This window comes from Gopherus evgoodei, chromosome 22 (genome assembly GCF_007399415.2).
Source record: "Gopherus evgoodei ecotype Sinaloan lineage chromosome 22, rGopEvg1_v1.p, whole genome shotgun sequence".
NCBI classification, from domain to species: domain Eukaryota; kingdom Metazoa; phylum Chordata; order Testudines; family Testudinidae; genus Gopherus; species Gopherus evgoodei.
Window position 1 is genome coordinate 2,225,273 of NC_044343.1, and position 14,849 is coordinate 2,240,121.

The window sequence follows — 14,849 nt, forward strand, 5'->3', positions numbered from 1 at the left end:
ATCCACCAACTCCGATCAGCTCGTCCAAGTTGCGACTTTTCTTCACAGGGGGCCTGGCCTGGCAGAACGGTCGCGCACCGCGCATGCGCTGGAGAGGGTGAGGCGCTCGCTGAGCCCTGAAGATAATGGGCACGCGCATAACGCTTCTGCGCGTGCGCAGTACGTACCTGTTGTAACGCCGGAGGAACGCGCGTGAGTTTGTGGCGCACGCGCACTGATATCCCTTTCGGACGCCTGCGCAGTCTGCATCCTGCGTGATCTTTTTGTGCAGTGTGAGGTCGGGTGAGTTTCTTCACGCTGAAGTGGTACCCGTGGTGCGCATGCGTACTCTGAGCTTTGTGGCGCTGAGCTGAGCGGGGCCGGGGAGGGCGTAGTGTGGTGAGGTTCTCTGCTCTGCGGAGGGCGTATGGCGGCCGAACTGGGTCAGTGCGGTAGCCGCGTTCTCAGAGCGTCTCTCGTTCTTTGTTAACCGGGGCGGAACCCAGCTACGGCGAGCAGCGAGGCCCACAGGTGAGGGGGGAAGGGAGCGAGATGGGCTTCACCAGCGGACCCAGTCTAGTGGTCCACCCGCATGGGGGATCGCCCCCTCCCCCGGGGGCAGCTCCCTTCCCCCTCCCCTTCCTCCATGGGGGATCGCCCCCCCTCCCCGGGGGCAGCTCCCTTCCCCCTCCCCTTCCTCCATGGGGGATCGCCCCCCCTCCCCGGGGGCAGCTCCCTTCCCCCTCCCCTTCCTCCATGGGGGATCGCCCCCCCCTCCCTGGGGGCAGCTCCCTTCCCCCTCCCCTTTCTCCATGGGGGATCGCCCCCCCCTCCCTGGGGGCAGCTCCCTTCCTCCATGGGGGATCGCCCCCCCTCCCCCGGGGGCAGCTCCCTTCCCCCTCCCCTTCCTCCATGGGGGATCGCCCCCCCTCCCCCGGGGGCAGCTCCCTTCCCCCTCCCCTCCTCCATGGGGCATCCCCTCCTCCCCCGGGGCAGCTCCCTTCCCCCTCCCCTTCCTCCATGGGGCATCCCCTCCTCCCCCGGGGGCAGCTCCCTTCCCCCTCCCCTTCCTCCATGGGGCATCCCCTCCTCCCCCGGGGGCAGCTCCCTTCCCCCTCCCCTTCCTCCATGGGGCATCCCCCCTCCCCTGGGGGCAGCTCCCTTCCCCCTCCCCTTCTTCCATGGGGGATCGCCCCCCCTCCCCCGGGGGCAGCTCCCTCACCCCCTCACAAGCCCAAGCCCAGCGCCCTTTGCGTTGTACCTTAGCAATATCCCGCTTGCCTTGCCCACAGCCCTGGCCAGCCCCTCCCCGTGCCTCCCTAGGCTGGCACCCGTTCTTTCTAATCTCTTCTCCCCCTCCCCCGGGGCCACACGTGCCTGGCTCCTCTCCTCCTGCTTTTCCAGCTTCCATGCAAGCTGCCCCCGCCTCCCCCCAGGGGCATCCGGTCCTGTGCAAGGCTTGAGCTGCTTTTCATTACCGACCAGGTGAGTGGCCTTTTAGCAAACGCCCCATTCCTATCCATCCCAAGCTACAGGGCCTGATAGATTGTGGAGACCCAGGTAGGGAAGCTGGAGCCTAGCACAGAGGCTTATCTTTAAGGATAATAACTGAGCATACCTGCTGTTAGTGCCTAAAATACCAGTCCTGGGGGCCAAGCACTGGCTTATCTCAGTTCTCCTTGACCATCCTTTGCATCCTGGTGGATGCATCTGCCTTATGGCTTTTTGATAATATAAATATCTGCCCAGGCGGGTACTCAGAATGCTGTGTCATATCTCCATGCAGTCCGCTCTGTCTTCCATGACTGTCTTACTTGCGCACCCTGGCAAAATTGCGATTGCCCTAACTCAGCAATTTTTGTTCAGAGCAGTGAACAGGTAGGGCTGCAGCGGCATCTGTGCCATATGAACCTTCGCATCTGTAGTCAGGAACAAAGACCCCTTGTTCCAAGTCTTGTGGCTTTAAATTTCTCGCTGTCTTTTTTTTTAATCGAATTTTAAATAATAAATTATAAAAGCACAGCTTCTCCTTGGAGATTACTCTTATCTATTGAGTGCCACGGTGTAATGGAAACTATACAAAACAGAGGAAAACCTGGTGCTACAATCAACAGGACAGACATGTTACACTACTAATGTTTAAAATATGTAATGTTGTAACTGCTGGGATCTGGTGCCATGGTGAAATGGCTAGAACGCAGGACTGAGAACCAAGGCCCCTCAAGTTCTGTTTTTGATTCTGTATCTGAATCAAAAATATTTTATGGTGCAGTAAACTACACGAATGTTGCCACAATACTTTAATGTAAAAAAAAAAAAAGACACTCTTGCGTTCTAAATCAGAGGTATCACATACAGAAACTTTCTGACTTTGATCAGGTCACTTATTTTTATTGCCTCAGGTTTTTTTAAATGTTTATAAATAGACAGTGTCAACTTAAAAAAAATTAACTTGTGCGAATTTGATCCATCAGTGTTACATCCAAGTTCAGTGTAACTAAAATATCTTTTTATCTCTGTTTTGAACTTTTAATGGTGCTTTCTGTGCCATCTCTTTCGGTATAGTCCATTTCCCCAGTTGTTTTTGTGAGGTTTTCACACAGCAACAGGAGAGAAAATATGTTTTAAAAAATGGGAATATGTGATTGTAAAACCGCAGAAACTGATAAGAGGATTCAGGAGTTGAGTGAGAAATAGAGCTTGGGGAGTCCTGGTTCCCAGGCCTGAATTGTAGTCACTTCACCATGGTGAATCTAAAACTACTTTAAGTATTTTTTTAATTAATTAGATTTCAGGTTGATGATATCTTTAAAAAAAAAAAACCATGAATTGATCGCATGATATCAGGATTGGTAGGCTGGTGAAGGAAGATTAGGGCAGGTTCCAGACTGAGAACCAGTGGTGACTGAAATCCTTTGTGTATCTTTGCAATAGATGCAGAATAGGTAGCAGCAAATTAAGCTTCTCCATGCTCCTCTCTGACAGTATGCCCTGCTCTTGAGCAGGGGTTCTCAGACTTTTGTACTGGTGACCACTTTCACACAGCAAGCCTCTGAGTGCGACCCCCCCCCCCATACAGTAAAAACACTTTTTTTCATGTATTTAACACCACTGGGATTGGGGTGGAGGCTGACAACTCGCAACCCCCCATGTAATAACCTCATGGCCCCTTGAGGGATCCCAACCCCCAGTTTGAGAACCCCTGCTCTTGAGCATGAAGAGCTCCCTCTAGCAGAGAGATGAGAATTCAGTCTCCATGATCAATTAATAAACTTGGTCTCAGCTGAGACTGCCAACAAAGGGGCCTCAATTGGCATCAGTATGATGGTTTGCTTTGTGGCCACTCCATTGGGAACTGGAATGAAAACCTCAAACTCCCTTCAACCACAGCAACTGAACTGGTGTCAGATGGTAATACCTTCTGGTCATTACCAACTTGGGCCAGATTTGAATTGAAGACCTATATTGGTGATGGGCTCTACATCCTGTTCCCAGTCCCCTTAGCCATCTTCAGCACAGCATGGGAGGTTTAGGCTGGACATGAACTAACCTGACAGGAAGTTTTTCCTAAACAGTGGGACGTATTGCCTAAGGAGGTTGTGGAATCTCTGTTGTTGGATATTTTTAAGAACAAGTTAGACAAACACCTATCAGAAAGGGTCTAGTTATTATGTAGCCCTACCTTAAGTGCAGGGGACTGAACTAGGTGACCTCTTGAGATCCCTTGCAGTCATACACTTCTCTGATTCTGGGTTCTGTGCTTACCCTACTATCTGGCAAAAGGAAACATTTTTGTTTCTTGCTGTCAAAAACTTCATAATGTTTTGAAGCAAGTCTAATTCTGTGCTTTCCTGATGACAGGTCAAGAAGCCATTCAGTTCCTGTTTAATAACCAAATAAAATGGCATCCAGACAGATCACACAGGAAACGTTTGATGATGTGGTGCAAGAAAACATCATGGAATTTGAAATGGATCCAGATGAGGCTGTGAAAGAAGCTATCCAGCAATTTGAATCTCAGGGTATTGCAAATCCATCTCACTCTGAAGCAATAGAATATGACAGATATATCATTAAAATGCTTTCAACATATTAAAAATCAGGGGTCTCCTGAGCTTTTGGGTATGTGTTAGGTATATCTCCATATATTAAATATTTCTATCTCATAGAGCTGGAAGGGACCATGAAAGGTCATTGAGTCCAGCCCCCTGCCTTCACTAGCAGGACCAAGTACTGATTTTTGCCCCAGATCCCTAAGTGGCCCCCTCAAGGATTGAACTCACAACCTTGGCTTTAGGGTGACAATGCTCAAACCACTGAGCTAGCTAACTTAGCTCTCATATAAGCCAGTTATGGATGTTAAAGAATCCCAAAATATGTGCTCAGTTCTTTCTGGAAACTGACTGCTAATGAAGGGAAGCACTTCTCTAAACCATTTTGTTTCTTTTTTCTATGGCGCTTCAGTCTGAAAGATCCCAAAGCTCTTCAGAGAATCTGCATGTATGGCTTAGTTGCCTGCCTCTAAAATGCAGTGTCTTCTGAGGTGGGATGCAAAGTTGTTTACAGCACCCCATTTTTAAGGAGTGGACATGGTAGGAAAAACTGCTTGAGCTGAAACGGCAGGAGGGAATTTAGAGGCAGAATGAACTTTTTCCAAGCTGGAATTTAGCCTGAATTGCCCCTTGCTTTTAAAAAAAGGTATTTTCTGATCACAAATGGGCAAGACTTTGGTTTTGTATCCCTTTCAAGGGATGTAACAAACACCCTAATAATCCATGCCTGTATTTAATTAACCCTCAGGAAAGGACAGAAGCCTAATGTTCTTCACAGTTTTCACCAGAGTTCCTGTCCCTCTGCCTCCTTACTTCTCTCTTGCCTGTTAGGTGTTGATCTGAGTACTATTGTGAAAGCTGCACGGAAACCCACCTCTGAAAATGGCCAAGAGCAAAAACATGACATTTTACAGGTAGGAAATGTTAACTGTAGCTTTTCAACAAACTGTGTGGTCTGATGGTTCAAGTAAGGGGCTGGGAATCGTGCGCTCTGGCTTCTACTTTTAACTTTGCCACTGACTCCCTGTGAGCCCCGAGATAGGGCTAACCTCCCTGTGCTTTAACGCTTCCTCTCTTGTAAAATGGGGTATTCATATTTCGGGTTAGCTCTTGAAGCACCTCAGGTGGAAGGTGCTATGTAACTGCAAAATAATATTTCCTGGGCAGCAGGAGCAAGGAGTGCCCTGAGTAGCTTTCAGGCAGTCCCCTCTTGGCCAGAAGGAAGGGTCAGCCTGATATGAAAGCTCCATAGATGTTCTGAAAAGGGCAGCAATAACAAATGGGATCGCTGGCCAGTCTAAGGATTGGTAATATGATGTGGAGCCTTTCCCCTCTCATCCTCAGTTCCAGTCTAGCCCTAGGTCAGCAGTGAGTATAACTTTGCCAAGAGGTGAACAGTGGGGTCCCTCAAGGATCTGTTTTGTTCAGTATTCATAGATCTGGGAAAGGGAGTGAACCGTGAAGTGGCAAATTTTGCAGACGATTCAAGATAGTTAAATTCAAAGCAGACTGTGAGGGGTTACCGAGGGATCTTGCAAAACGGGGTGACTGGGCGACACAATGGCAGATGAAATTCAACATTGATAAATACAAAGTAACATACTTTGGAAAAAATAATCCCAACTATACATATACAATGATGAGTTCTGAACTAGCTGTGGCTTCCCAAGAAAGAGATCTTGGAGTCACCATGGATAGTTCTCTGAAAACTTCCACACTCTGCGCAGCAGAGGTCAAAAAAGGCTAACAGTGTGTTAGAAACCCTTAGGACAGGGTAGAAAATAAGACAAAGTATCATAATGTCCCATATAAATCCATGGGACACCCACACCGGGAATATCGTGTCTAGTTCTTGTCTCCCCATCTCAAAAATGATGTAGTGGCACTGGAAAAGATTCAGAGAATTGCAACAAAGATGATCAAGGGTAGGGAATGGTTTCCGTATGAGGAGAGACTAAAAGGATTAGGGTTGCTCATCTTAGAAAAGAGATGACTGGGGGGAGGATAGAGGTCTATAAATTCATGAACGATGTGAAAAATAAAGTGAGCAGAGAAGTAGTGTTTGCCCTTTCTCACAATACAAAAACCAGGGCTCGCCCAATTAAACTAGTAGACAGCAGTTATAAAACAAACACAAGAAAATACTTTTTCACAAAACACACAAATGGTTGTGAATGAAACTCATTGCCATGGATGTTGTGGTGGCCAAAATATAACGGGCTCAGAAAAGAACTGGTTACATTTATGGAGGATAGGTCCATTAATGGCTATTAACCAAAGTGGCGAGGGACGCAGCCCCATGCTTGGGGAGACCCTACGCATCTGACTGCCAGACGAGGATAACCGTTGGATCACTCCATAGTTGCCCTGTTCTAAACACTCCCTCTGAAGCGCTGGTACCGGCCGCTATCAGAGATGGGATACTGGGTGAGATGGACCATATTCGGACTCAGCATGGCAGCTCTTATGTTCTTATTTACTGACGCCTGTTTGTTGGCCTGTGTGAAATGAGTTAGTGGGATCCAGTCCACTCGCTAATGGGCAAGTTCCTCCACTTTACAAAAATGACCATTAGAAGAGGCATTTTCCAGGCAGATGCTGCAGAGAGGCCAAGAGCGAAATGGGCTGTGGGGACTGAATTCCCCTTTCGTCCCTAGAGGTGGTCCCTGCAGCTCAGGAGTGAGGCACGCTGCAGAGGGAAGAGCAGTGCCAGGCTACCTCTGACCCCATGTAGGGATGTAAATACCCATTAAAAAAGTTAACTGTTTAAACTATTAACATTATCGTTTAGTCGATTAAAGGAAAAGGGGCTGGGGCCGATGGGGCTGCTCGGGCTGGGACTGGGCCAGGGCTGGTTAACTGATAAGACCAATGCTTACTGGTTAGCCATTTAATATTTTACATCCTTGCCCCATTGTGTGCCTAAAAACTAGTGGCTATCCCTTGGGCTGTCTAGTGATTCTCATCATGCCAAATTTTCTTAAATTTAAGGTGAGAAATGATTATAAATATGCAGATGTGATGATCCAGTGGAATTTTTTTCTCAGGAGATTTTGGGGAGAACACTAACCGCCATTTTCGTTCCTTAGACATTAGACTCGCTCAGGAAATCCATTGCTGACTCTGCACTCGGTGAGGTCGGTGAGCAGCTAGTGCGCTTCAGTGAGCAATGCAGAGAACAGCTGGCTGTCCGCTACTTGGCTGGGCAGAAAGGTGCCTGTCCTGTGGTGCTGTCTGCCTGCAAGCTGGCCTCAGGAGACAGAAGTGCCATGCTCAAGGCCCTGCATGCTTTGTCTGCCCTCATGGATGGGCAGCCAGACCTGCTCGACTCTGCAGGCCAAGAGCTGTTGCTGCAAACACTGAAGGAAAACGCAGATGATGCTGAAATGACTCTAGCTGGGATCCGGTGCATCCGACATGCCTGTCTGAAACATGAGCAGAACCGCCAGGAACTGGTGAAAGGTGGCATCCTGCCATTGCTGACGGGCGCCATTGTCCGGCATGGCAGCTGTGCTGGGGTGGTCCGGGAGGCCTCCTCAGCGCTCAGGGTCATGACATTTGATGATGACATCCGGGTGCCTTTCGGCCATGCCCATGATCATGCCAAGATGATTGTATCAGAAAACAACGGTTTAAAGATCCTCATAGAGGCTGCCAAAGGTAGTATTAACGCTTTGACTGCTGGTTCTTATCTCATGCTCTCTGTACTCTCCTACCCCAAGGTCGTGCTGCTTAACTGCAGGTTTAATTTTTAGTTCTTTATGTGGTTGTTTAGTGGTCAGAGCAGAGGCTTGGGAGTCGGGACTCTGTGTTGTCTTCCCAGATTTACTGCCAGCTCGCTGTGTGTGACCTTCAGCAAATTACTTAACTTCTCTGAGCCTCAGGTTACCCTTTATAAAATGGCGGTAATAACTTGTTCACCTCCCAGGGAGGGTTTTGAAGTTTGCTGCTGTTAAAATGCTTTCAGATCCTCTGAAAGATGCTGCAGAAGGGTACAGTATGGTAATTGCTCCAAAGGCAACTGAAGGATCAGGACTTCAGTTTTCTGAGCTAACAGTCATCTGGCTAGAGGGCAGTGAACAACCCAGGCAATGGCTGTGTAAATTTATTTCACACATGATATCCTGCCAGTGTGCCTCTCCCTGGGCCTGAAAAGGCCTGTGAGTCAAAAGGGAGGTCAAGCTCCATGGCTCATTCAATTCCTAGTCTGTGGTTTTTGAGTTTGTCAGTGTTAGTTATCATGGTTAGTTTTGGATCATGGACTCCTGCCCCACTATGACTTGGACTGAAACCCACCAGTTCACGCTTGGTCCTTCTTCTAAAACCCATGTGAAACTGATTCTGCCAGCTCCTCCCACCCCAGCTGCTGTTTATTTTCCAACCTTGTCTTCCTCCTCCTGCAGCGTTCACAGACAACTCCAGCGTTCTCCGTGAGCTTTGTGCCACCTTGGCTCGCCTGTCCGTCCGGAACGAGTTCTGTCAAGAGATTGTGGACCTTGGAGGCTTGAATTTCATGGTGGCCCTTCTGGCTGACTGCATTGACCACCAGGTACTGTCCCTCTTCAGTGAGTGGGATGCTTTCCTGGAAGAGAGGGTATTTATGGGTGGGGCTTGTGAATAATGTTGCCTATTACGTAATTCATCTTTAGCGCATTTTCCAAACATGAATGAGCATTAGGTTTTGGTAAGCTCTACCCGTGGGCTCTTACCACACACATGGCACTGCTGATGCCCACTTACCACCTTCTACATTCTGGCACGCAACCCAAGAGTGCATGTGCTGAGTTGGAGGGAGAGCCAAGAACAGAACCCAGCACCCCCGCTCTAGCCTCTATTCTATAAAGCCTTCCCAATCCAGGAATAGATCTAGTTCTCAGGAAAGCTGGAACATTGGCTATCCTCTACATACTGTCTCTGATTTTTCTCAGGAGTTAGGTGCCCAAATCCCACTGAATTTCTGTGGATTTGGATATTTAATTCTCTTACGCTTCTTTGAAAATCCCAGCTACTCTGAACAGGGCAACTTGGCCATTCTGCCTGGGGCCAGTGGAAAACGGAATCTGGGATGCGAGGGGTGGGAGTCCTGGGGAAAATGCTGCTATTCGGGTAGTCTTTTGACTCCCATCCGTCCTGCCTGAGTTCCTGAGTTTGAGTCTCAGGGCTGGCAGTGAGCTGGAAGGTGCTGCCTTTCAAGCTGAGTGGTAGTGATCTGTTCTGCCTTGCTTACATGGGATCTGGTGGGTTTTGTTCCTCTCTGTCCTCTTTGTCGTTGAGTGCAGGAGCTGGTGAAGCAGGTGCTGAGCGCCATGTGGGCCATCTCAGGGAACGATGACGTGAAAGACGCCATAGTCAACACTGGAGGAACAGACCTCATTGTGCTGGCTATGAGCCATCATCTTGCTAGCCCTCAGGTATACACCAGTATGTTTGCTGGGTCCTCCCTGTGCTTTGGAGCTCTGCGTCTGTCTGGGTTTGGAGGTCTGATTTTTGGCCCTTTATTTCAGTTCTGATAACAGCATTAAGGGTGCCCTCACCTGCGTTTCTCCCCAGGCAGTGCTACTCACAACCCCCATAACTACTTCTGACCTGGAACAATGCCCTGCTGATGCTGGGAGCAGAACTTTGCTAGCTGCAGTTGTAGTGAGTAGGATTCTGCTCCCAGCATGGACAGTGTAGCAAGGCATGCTTTAACCCCTTGAACGCTCCTGTTTTCTACACCGGTTCCATGTCTACTTTGCAAGCGTTTGCATGACATCCAAACAGTTAACCACTTTCTACCATACTCATACATTTATGGTCCTGGACCAGATGGCCCAGGAATTGGAAAGTGGATACTGAGCTTCACATGTCTAGGTCAATAGTTCAGATCCAGCTATCACTGAAAATCATTCTTCTCTGATGTCTGTGTGCTGGTCTCTGTCAAAGGACTACACAGGACTAGTTACCGGCCAGCAAATGTTACCATCAAAACCCCCCATGTCTTTCTCCAGTTGCCTCTTTTTTATTGGCAAAGCTGAGGTCCCGGGGCTGACAGAAGTGACGTCAGAAGGGGGTGTTTGCCTGGCTGCTGGCCATGCTGTACCTGTACCGTGATAAATAGAGGTTGTCGTTCTCTAGGCCCATCAAACTGATGTCTCACACCAGCACCAGACTCACTGTGTAAATCCCCTGGGAGTTGGTGTGCTGGCTCGGTCGGGGACTAGCATTCTTTCTCTCGAGGGAATGAATTGGGGATAGGGAGGCTTCAGGGGGGTGCTGACTCTCTTTTCTGGTTGCAGTTGTTTCAGGCAATGATTCCCCTCTTCCTCTTGGTCCTGCAGATCTGTGAGCAGGGCTGTGCAGCCTTGTGCATGCTGGCCTTGCGCAAGCCAGAGAACTGTAAAGTCATCATGGAAGGTGGCGGGGCCTTGATAGCTCTTCAGGCCATGAAGATGCATCCAAGAGAAGTTGCTGTGCAGGTACCTGGCTCGGAGCTCTTTATTACCAGTTCAGTACCATAGGGTTCCCTGCCTCCCTGGGTTTCCTTGTCTTTCATCCAGCACCTGTACGGAGTTTGCAGCTGTGTGGTGAAGATCATGAAGAAGTTGCAGGAGGAGCAACGTTCTGTAGCTCTTTCAGAGGCATCTGTCTGTCTGAGCTGATTGATGCCAGATTCGGACTGAAAATTGTCCTTTGATTGTCTTTAGTCCCAAAGACCTTGCTGTGCAGTTTGCATTCCTCAAGCCGTGCCTGTGTCACTAACACCTCTTCCTGCCTGTGTAAACGCAGCCCTGCACCCAGCCCCGTGGATGGTGGTTCTGGGGCCTCTTTCAGCTCCCACTTCATAACCTGCTTTATTGAATCTTTGTGACAAAACTGGCTGTGCGGCGGGAGGATTCCTTCCAGAGTCTGCCAACACTGCTCAGATTGGTCACAGGAAGGGCAGGCTGCCTGTCCCCCAAGATAAAGTGAGACCCTTTCACAGGAAAAATCAGTCCCTATCTCATTCCCTAAGCCCTGTAGGATCCCGTATCTGCTCTGCAGCTTTACTAAATATTTTACATCATTTAAAGATGTTTTATTTAAAACCTTTTTGCGCTAGAGCGTGTTAAACCCTCATAAGAATGGTCACACCAATGGTCCATCCAGCCCAGTATCCTGTCTCTGACAGCAACCAGTACCAGAGCCTCAAGGGGAGTGTGCAGAACAGGGCAATTTGCCTTCCCCTCCCCAGCTCTGGCAGTCAGAGGTTTGGGGACACCCAGAGCAAACCTAGTTATATTTTTGGCCTTCTCAACATCCCCAGGCAATGAGTCCTCACATTCCAAAAGTATTCCCAGCGCTCAGTGAATTCAGGGATCAGAACGGAAGGCTGATCGTTTCCCTCCTTGTCTGATGTCCTTGCCCATGTGGCAATCAGTGGGCTAACGTCTCTGGCAGAAGGGTGCTCCTGGGCCAGCCCCCCAGTCCATGCCCCGTGTTCCTTGTTTGAGGGTGGCTGATTTAGAGTTAGGAAGTCACTTTGGGATGTTTGGGTTCTGTGTGTTAAGGGAAGGATTTGTTCAAACAGGATTTAACCATGTGATCAGACCCTTGTGCCTGTCTCTTGAGTCTGCCAAAGAGGCAGTGAAAGGTCCTAGGGGAGGTGAAGGAAGCAGTCAGGGATGACCCTGGGCAGTTGGACAGTTTTCCCACCGAAGCACGTTTTAATCTGTGACCTGAATGCAAAGTGGCTGCCACTTCTGTATCCGTGGCCGCTACCTGGCCAGGATCCAAGTCGTGCAAAGCACATTGGAATCCCTCGCATAGGAAGGGGGAACTAGACTAAGCCCAGCCTTGCTGTGCATACACCATCTGATTCCCTTGTGGATGGCCTCCTGCTCCTCCCTTTGCTCCCTCCACAAGCCATTAACCATTCTCCTGTCCCTTGCTCCTCAGAAACAGGCCTGCATGCTGATCCGGAACCTGGTCTCCCGGAACCGGGACTTCTCTCAGGCTATCCTGGAGATGGGAGCTGAGAACTTGATTGTGGCGGCTCGTGCGGTGCACCAGGATTGTGACGACATAGCCAAAGCTGCCTTGAGAGACCTTGGATGTAAAGTGGAGCTCCGAGAGCTGTGGACAGGCCAAAAGGGAAGCCTGGCTCCCTAAACTGCTGCCCCCGAGAGCCCCGGAAGCTTGGGACATCTCCGTATGCAGCACCTACAGGCAAACCTGGCGTCAAATAATCTGCACTTGAAACTGGCCCCGAGCAGCTGAAGAGAATTCCTGGCCTGTGAGGCTCTCGTGTGGGCTGTACTACACAGGGACATCTAAGCTGTTGCTGAGATGGCTTTGTGTATATAGGTTACAGATACACAGAACTTGTTGTGATGATCTACTCTCTCTACAACTTGATGCCTGGGAAAGACCTATTTCTCCCTTCCCCTCCCCCCCACGTTGCTGTGTTACTTATTTATTGCATGGGCTGTTCCTATGTGTGTCTGTCCATGTTGTGATCCAAAGTGGATCTCTTCCTGCAGCAGTTTGGCATCTACCATTTTAACCATCCTTGTCCTACCTCCTGACCCCTGCTCTGTGCCACTGGTGGCTAGCCATCCCAAAGGCTATGTGGGAGAGATGACACCAATATAGTGAATGTCCCGTCCTATCCCAATGCTGTTACTAGCAGGCTGGGCAGTCTCTCACTGTGTTGGCTATATCCATTTCCATCCGATACAGCATTTTAAACAAATGCAAAGTATTGGCTGGAACCGTCATGGCCTGGTGTGTCATGTTTTATAATCGCTGAGCTTCCAGAAATAAATGTAAGACGATAGGATTGTTCCAAATGATAGGTGTGAGAGAGCTTTGGGGGCAGGGAAAAAATAGCTTGGTGTGCCACAGTGTTGTGCCGCCAGAGAGCCAGCGACATTTTGAGGCCTGTGCTGGGAGCACACAGACATACTCTCCAAGAGCCAAGACTATTGTATCGTAGTTGCTTGCTCTGATCAACAGGCCATGGCTCCCCTTGGAGCAGGAAGACACTATATTTGGAGGAAAAAGAGGTGGAAGGATAGGGCAGTCTGAAATCTCTTGACCTCCCTTACACATAGGCTAAATAGCCCCCTCCTGAGCCACGAGAAAGCATTTTTGTGAATGTCATCAGTCCTCTAACTGTCTGTAGTTTACAGTTCTGCTCTAGCTGTTAGCCTCCATGCTCTGTTCTATTGCCATTTGCTTCATTGTTGAGTGATGAAATTCACATTATAAGAAACGTAAAGGGTGCTTGGCACCAGACAAGCCGATTTGTAGAGAGGGGAGGGTGGAACAGATGACTAATGCTTTGGGACATTTTAAACTGATTATGCCAAGTGTGTAAGTAAATGCAGCTGTGGGGTGTCTACCTGGAAGGGAGCAAAAGCCCTGACAGCTTTGAAAGCCCCACAGGCACTAATTCCATGTGCAGTGTGTGTTGGTAATAAGCTGCCTACATCCCTTTCTCAGTTGCTTTTTCTGGCGAAAGCTGCATCCATCTGTCTATGTCTCTGCAATCTCAGTTCAATAAACCCTGTCAGGCTGCACTTCATCACCTCTCCATAGGACAGGCACTGACCGGGCTTAAAGAGGCCAGAAGTCAGTGGTGACCTGGACATTCTGCATGTGAAAGGGGGCCTGGGAGCATTCGGAAGGGGTATTTCTCTGATGCTGGCCTGCCCTTTTGATACTGCTTCAGCAATAGGTCTGGAATGGGCTGGAAGGGCCAGAGTTGCATCTGAGCACAGCAGGGCATTCGGGAGGATGGACTGGCCTGGAAGGATGGGGATGGATATGAATTCTCCTCCTGGCTTAGACAAGTGTTGGTATGATGACTCTTTTCTGCAGAGTAGTCACAATCTTTCTCCCTTTACTCCTTCCTGGGTCCTATCCAGCTGAGGAGGGCTAGGCAGGGTCTGTGCTGCCCTGTATTAGCTGCAGGGGGATTCCAAACATGAGGTGCGTGCACTCGCTTCCCTGGGGAGTGAGTGCACACAGCAGTGCATGAGGGCCCTGGATCCAGGGTGGCTTTGAGAGAGGATACCCAGGCCCCTCCCAAAAAGAAGCAAAGCAGAGAAAACCAGAAGCTGTTACAGAAATAATGTATATTTTAAAAATACCCAGCCCTGGGTGTGTGGCGGTACGCGTTGATCTTCCTGAAGTTCACAGAGACCAGTGGGAAGGCGGATGTGAGGTGCTTTAATGGGGGTGAATGCGGTTCTGCCTGCGGGAGATCCACCATCTCAGCCTACTGCCCACTTGTCCCCTGGCCTCCTCTGTCCCCCAGCTGCTGCCAGCCTGTGGTTTCACCGTAGATGACCTCCTGAAGATCTTTCGTACCCAGCTTACCAAGGAGCGCAGGCTGAGCCGGGAGGGGGTGCATCGTGGCTCTTCACTAGTCCAGTTGCCAGAGATTGTGGGACAAGAGCGTGGTGAGAGCTTCTTCTGCCCTCCTTCCTGTCCACCTCCTGATGCTTCAATCTACAAATATCAATGACAGGGAGGAGTTAGTGGGAGGAGCCTTCTCTAGCCCCTCCTCCTGCATGTGGGCAGGACTGTGAGCTGTCACTCTTGACAGCAGGGTTTTGTGGGACCATTACAATGTTCCTTAGCTGGAGCCATCCTCTAACAGTTCCTGTTGGAAAGGCATCTCGTGCCCCAATGGCTTTGGGCTGGACACAGGCACCAGCAGAGGAGGTTTCATGCTCCTGCATTTCTCTGCAATCTTTCTTGCTTCTAGGGAAATTGAGAAGCACTGTAGTCCCCTTATTTCACTGCCAAGGGCCCTTGCAGATTGAGGGGCTCTGGGAGGCTTTATTTGCC

At 49.5% G+C, this 14,849-nt stretch overlaps 1 protein-coding gene across 5 annotated transcripts; it reads left to right on the top strand.

The window, feature by feature from the left end:
• The first annotated feature begins 185 nt into the window (after window positions 1-185).
• On the top strand, window positions 186-13,576 carry ARMC6 (armadillo repeat containing 6). Of its 5 annotated transcripts, none has more exons than XM_030540371.1 (9): window positions 268-282; window positions 1,384-1,464; window positions 3,841-4,001; window positions 4,863-4,945; window positions 7,121-7,691; window positions 8,435-8,580; window positions 9,311-9,442; window positions 10,310-10,489; window positions 11,949-13,572. In XM_030540371.1, the coding sequence occupies exons 3-9, from the start codon at window positions 3,881-3,883 to the stop codon at window positions 12,159-12,161; spliced, it is 1,446 nt and encodes a 481-aa protein (XP_030396231.1). In that variant the 5' UTR covers window positions 268-282; window positions 1,384-1,464; window positions 3,841-3,880; the 3' UTR covers window positions 12,162-13,572. The 5 variants fall into 5 exon arrangements, with proteins under 5 accessions (XP_030396233.1, XP_030396231.1, XP_030396230.1 ...); XM_030540370.1 differs by lacking the exon at window positions 268-282 and adding an exon at window positions 291-510; XM_030540374.1 differs by lacking the exon at window positions 268-282 and adding an exon at window positions 292-510 and having other exon boundaries at window positions 10,352-10,489; window positions 11,949-13,576.
• The last annotated feature ends 1,273 nt before the right edge of the window (window positions 13,577-14,849 follow it).